This window comes from Nicotiana attenuata, unplaced genomic scaffold (genome assembly GCF_001879085.1).
Source record: "Nicotiana attenuata strain UT unplaced genomic scaffold, NIATTr2, whole genome shotgun sequence".
Taxonomy (NCBI): domain Eukaryota; kingdom Viridiplantae; phylum Streptophyta; class Magnoliopsida; order Solanales; family Solanaceae; genus Nicotiana; species Nicotiana attenuata.
Genome location: NW_017670335.1, coordinates 608650 through 615017, shown reverse-complemented (window position 1 = coordinate 615017; position 6368 = coordinate 608650). Strand labels below are relative to the sequence as shown.

Here is a 6368-nt window from a genome sequence, read left to right as displayed (position 1 = left end):
GTAAAGTAGGCCCACGAACCTTTCTTGGCTCCAAATTACCTAGAATAGAAGATTCAAAGGTCATCAAATGGCAAAACCTTATATGGTTAAATCTGTTAAATAACATTATAATGATCTGATAGTTATATGATTGTTTGATGATTGGTAAAATAAAGAAAATTTTCAGCGCAGAGTTTCAGTCAATGGAGGCCATTCTGCTCACTCGAGATCCATTCTGTACATGATCAACAACAGTCCCATTCCTAGTGCTACAACCTCCAGGAAAATGCCTTTGGAAAAATACAACAAGCACAGCAGCAACAAAGCAACAACACACAGATGCAACTGGTTCCAAACTCCTGCTTCAGACCTGCTTCCCAACAGCAGGTCCTTTTTTGCAATCACCTGCAGATTCGGATGCAGCAAATTGGTATACAGGTGCTGCTGACCAGTTCTAAGGGCCAAGACCTAGCCCAGCTCCTAACCAATTCAGTCACAGCAACTGGTGAGCAGCAGCAGCAGGACATAACGTACTAGCTATCACTTTGGAGGACAGGAATTTGCTCGATGCCTTAGTAAGTTCCAAACCACTAAACTCTATATGCGAGATATGGATTCTGAACCTTAGCTAAAAGATGGAGATGAAATTCAGGAGATCCAGAAGCCTGGGATTTTATCGGAAGCTTCAAAACTGATGGTGCAAAGCTCGTAGATGGATACCTTACTAAAATTGCGAAAGATCCTAATCTCCCTTTGTCAGCATTTGTTGGTCTAGCAGAGATGGTATCCAATTTTCCTCGACCCGGTCAAGCAACTAATGTCAAGATGCAATGTTACAATTTCACATACACTCAGAGAAGACACTCTCTTAATTGGTTGCAAGTTGCACTATATAACTAGTTCGATATCACAATAGAAATTACAAAAAATCACAGTTGCTAATTACACTATATAAACTAGTTAGATTAACCATTGTATTCACACAATTAAGATTTGAAAATGATTCCAGAGAAAAGTGTTACCTGATTCATCATCACTTCGTTGAACATCAGTACCACCAGCAGAACTATTCAAATCACAAGATTGATCATCATGTGCCTGGTCTTCAGAAGAGTTTTGATTATCCATCAACTGCTCAATATAAGGCTGGGTTGCAGAATGGTTTTGACCATCCATCAAATGCTCAATATAAGGTCGCACATCTTCATCGTCGTCTTGTTCAATTACCAGTCGGTTGCGACCTCTAGTTCGCATAGTTCCTTCTCCAAAATAAAAAAATTATCTTGCTGCATTACGCTATATTAGTACTAGATTGACTCCAACAAATCAGCAGGCCACTTGCAAAACATGAGGAAGCATCATCCAAATCTCAATATGTGAAAAATATCAATAACTCAGGTAACGCAAACAAAGACTTGCGACAAATATTGTTCTAGAGATAAGAGTTATTTATGCACTAGGAAAATAATTATCAAGTGATAGTACCACCTTATAATATCACATTTAAATGGATACAATAAGCAAAATATAAGTGGAAGAAATCACAATAAATTCACTTAAACATCCAATATTCAAATTTCTAAAGCAAAAAAATAACACCCTTAGAGTTTATTACATAACACTTGCAACAAAAATATTCTATAAGTACCACCTACCTTATTCAGAATCACATTCATTTTCTATGTTTTTTTCTCCCTCAACATTAGCTTCACCATCATTTGGAGAAGGTTGAGAATCTACGTTTGTATCAATTATTATCCCATCGACACCACTTCTTACCCAATCATTATACTCATCTTCTAAAACCCAAGCATTTTCTAAAAGAGCCAAGTCAGTGGCATCACTTTGCGTTGATGACTCAAACTGCACATATTTTCCTCTCCCATATTAAAAATGTCTCGAAGTTTAATTAACCTAGGGACAAACCATTCATGGTCTTGAGGATCTTGCACATATATTACTTGTTGAGCTTGTTCTGCAAAAATAAAGGGCTCATGACGTTGTCGATCGCCAGAGTCTGTCAGGTGTGTGAAATTCACAAGTGTGAAACCCAAGTCATCTTCCTTAATTCCTCTACCTTTGGTTACATCATCCCAATCACACTTAAATAAGATGACCTTAAATTTCTCATAGTAGTTTAACTCCATAATATCATATAATCTGCCATAATATGTGATATTCGCAAATTTTGGAACATTATCACTTGTACTTGCATAACTTTCAGTCTTTGAAACGACCATAACACCACTATTTTGTGTCACATTGAACTCTTCACTTTGTTTTGTTCGGAATCGATACCCATTATTAACATCGAACGCACTAAATCTTTTTGCAATGTAACTCGGTCCTTGTGCTAGGACTTTAACATCCTTTAAGATATTAGATGTGGCTTCCAACTCCTTTACCTAACCAAATAAAAGATGCAATTATAAATGTGGATATTTGTACAAGGATAATAATTTAATGTAAACAATAACTTAGTCCTACTACTTACTTGCTCCTTGAACCACTCATGAAATGTATCGAAATGCACACGATCAAGTTGATGTTGTGTCAAACGACGCTTACGATGTGCTCTTTTGATTTCAGCAATATGTTCCCTATACATGTAACTCGCATATATCAATTTTGTTATCAAATAAGATATATATATATTAAATAATAGATATAACACTTACTTTTTATAATTCTCAACCACTTCTGATTCACAATTGAAAAGCACATGCCGATGTGCTTGCAACCATGTTTTGTCATCCAACTCAAATACATCTACTCTACCGTACGACTCCCCAACAGTAGGAAAAAGAGATTCTTCTTTATTAGTCTCATGCTCAATTTCATCACTCCATTTTGTTGAACAATAAGACCTTGAATCTCCACCCTCTAAATATCGTGAGCAGAATGCCATACACTCATTTGCTATGTATGCTTCTGCTATTGAACCTTCTGGACATGCACGATTACGAACATATGATTTTAAAGTACCCAAATACCTATGGAACAAAGTAATGTTATTAGTTTGATATTAGAGTATTTAACAACTAAAGACATACAACAAAGATTCAGTGATATTCTACATACCTCTCAATTGGATACATCCAGCGATAATGTACTGGTCCCGCATGTTTAGCCTCAGTTGCCAAGTGAATAACCAAGTGTATCATAACAGCAAAGAATCCTGGGAGGAAGAGTTTCTCCATAGTAGACAATGTTTCTGGGATTTTTTCTTCAAGTAGGTTTAACTCTTCTAGTTTTAGCTCTTTGCTACACAAAACACAAAAGAATGTGCATAGTTCAATTAAAATTGAACTTACTCTTTTATCTACTGATCTCCGCAAGGCAAGAGGAAGAAGTTCTTGCATTATAACATGACAATCGTGAGTTTTTAGCCCAGATAACATTCGTTTGCGAACGCAACGTGAAATATTAGACGCATAGCCATCTGGAAACTTGGCATTTTGTAGTACTTCATAAAATAACTCCTTTTCTTGCTGAGACATTGTGAAAAAAGTAGCAGGAAGATATGCTCTCCCACTAGCTCGATATTGAGGCCATAAGCTTGGTCTTATTTTCATCTCCTTCAAGTCCAATCGAGCTTCTAAGTTGTCTTTAGACTTTTTACCAAGTTTCCATAGTGTATAAATTAAGTTATCGCACACATTCTTTTCTATGTGCATCACATCAAGATTATGGCGCACCAAGTTAAATTTCCAATAAGGAAGATCGAAAAAAATACTTCTCTTTTTCCATGTGTTTTTCATCACCCCACTTACCCTTCACTTGACTGGCCGAGAGTAAATTTTATATCTTTAACTTGATTCAGCACTACTGACCCAGATATTAGAGAAGGTGCAGGTCTTGTTTCTTTAGTCCCATCAAATGATTTCGCATCATTCCGATATTTGTATCCCGACTTCAAGAAGCGTCGATGCCCCATGTAAAAAAACTTTCTGCCATGTTTCAGCCTTCTAGATTGAGTGTTTATGTTACAAGAAGGGCATGCAAACCGACCATAAGTGCACCATCCAGAGAGAGTACCATATGCAGGAATGTCATTTATAGTCCACATGAGAGCTGCTCGCATTTGAAATATCTCCTTAGTAGAGGCATCGTATGTTTCTACCCCAACATCCCATAATTCATTTAACTCTTTTATTAGAGGTTGCAAAAATACATCGATATTATTGCTAGGCGCTTTGGGTCCAGGAATAAGAAAGGACAGAATGAAGAACTCTTGTTTCATGCACATCCATGGAGGAAGATTATATGGCATTAAAATTACTGGCCATGTACTATGAACAGTTCGCATTGTGCCAAATGGATGAACCAATCAGAAGCTAGTCCTAGACGCACATTGCGAGGGTCTCCAGCAAATTCGGGATATTTACTATCAAATTTTTTCCAAGCTTCAGAATCTACAGGATGTCGTAGAACTCCATCTTTGTTGCGCTCTTCATGATGCCAAGGCATTGCTTTAGAAGTTTCCGAAGACATAAACAGTCTTTGTAGCCTTAGTTTTATAGGAAAATACCTTAGGACCTTGGCTGGGATTTTTCTAGCATCTTTTTTCCATCTAGAAGCTCCACAAACATTGCATTTATTGACATTCTTATTAGCAAACTCTTCCTTAAAAGCATGCAATCATTGGGACAAGCATGAATTTTCTCATACTTTAAGCCCAAGCCTTCAACTATCTTTTTGGTCTCATAGAAAGAAGGAGGCAATTTTTCTCCTTCAGGAAGCGCATCCTTCAATAGTCCATGACGATTCATTTGACCATTTGAACATGCATTTTGTACGGTACAGATGCATCAAAAAGGACATTTTGCTAAATTTCTTACATCCTGGATATAGTTCTTCATTTGCCTCCTTCATGAGCCGTTCAAACTTATCCACCTCTGGATGCGGTTGATTTCAAGATGGATGAGCAGTATTCTCTTGTAAGTTATGCTCTATGCCACCTAATTCACTAACGTCAGTATCCATGAACTGTGTAACACCTGCAAATGCATCATGTATCATTCCTCTCATATCATCGCCCCTTTGAGTTGACTGACTGCGATTATTTGCTTCAGCATTGTTTGATCCCTTCAGAGACTCACCATGACAAAACCAAGTATCATAGGATGGTATAATACCATTAACCACAAGATGATCATATGCTGTAGCCCGATTTACTTGATGGATAAGCACACACTCCGTACAAGGACGTGCAATTTTTTCTCCATCTTGTTTTTCAGAAAAGGCATGATTTAAAAAATCCTCTACTCCATCCAAATATTCTTTACTAACTCTTTCACAATACATCCATCTTTTATTTGTAGGATTGTCCATGACGTTTAAGATATTCTTTTCTTTTCTATAATTACTGAAAGAGCTAAAAATGCGTTAAAAATGCGTTAGTAAAGTGGTGGAATTAATGAAAAATGTAGTTAAAATAAAATAACCATCCTATTATCATGTAATTCCATGGCTCAAAAATATCATTTTAACAATTAAAACTATTAAACGGAAATTTATTTAAAACAAATTGAACTATGTAAATGGTGTAATTTTTCAGCCAAGAGGTGTCAATTAACTCCCTCTGGAGAAAGATAGCTCCGCCCCTGAGTAGAAGCCTATTATGAAATACAATGTAGCATCAACCAGTCCAGCATATTATGAAATCTACCCTACCATGTGCAAATTCATTCCATTACAACTCAAAGATACCTGGTATATTTTTCCTGTTTGGTTAGTCTTATAAACTTTTTTGACTGATTGATTGATAATTGACTAAAATAATCAATGCTTTTCAAGTACAAACACTTTGGTATTAGCTATAGGAATTTTCTTGTATAAACCACAGACTTAATGAAGTGATTGAATCAGTTATCTTGAAATAATCTAAACCAAACAGACCTATATACTTTTCTGCGAACAAGCTAAAAAGGAGAGATCAAGAAGAGAGAAATTAACTATTTAGCATCCCTATTCAATTTGGTAGCTAAAACAATATTTAGCAGTAGCTCAAGAAAGGAAATCTAAGATGGAAAAAAAACTCAAAGAATTACCAGCCATGTCTTTGAACTCATAACAAAGAAACAAATGGACGATAGACAACAGTAACTAATCTCTAAATAACAAGAAATATCAGTGTATTGACTACGGAGGATTTGAAACCGATATGCATCGACAACAATGAAAATTTTTGAACAATGACAAGAATAGCAGAAAATATACAAAGGAACAAATGCAGTTGACTACTGTCATAGTAGAGGTGTATTCCACAGAGACGTCAAGGTAAGAAAATATAAAGATTTGACACCACAATGCATCGACGATAATAAAAATTACACACAACATCTCGACTAGTGGTAGATTCAATGCATCGACGACACTTAGAAATT

The 6368-nt window shown here is 36.2% G+C and overlaps 1 protein-coding gene across 1 annotated transcript; it reads right to left on the bottom strand.

Moving 5' to 3' along the window:
* Window positions 1-1635: 1635 nt before the first annotated feature.
* Window positions 1636-4252, bottom strand: LOC109238017. The gene is made up of 6 exons (XM_019404442.1): window positions 3753-4252; window positions 3061-3243; window positions 2658-2972; window positions 2474-2579; window positions 1941-2384; window positions 1636-1842 (listed from the first exon to the last, which is right to left on the bottom strand). The coding sequence occupies exons 1-6, from the start codon at window positions 4250-4252 to the stop codon at window positions 1636-1638; spliced, it is 1755 nt and encodes a 584-aa protein (XP_019259987.1).
* Window positions 4253-6368: the final 2116 nt, after the last annotated feature.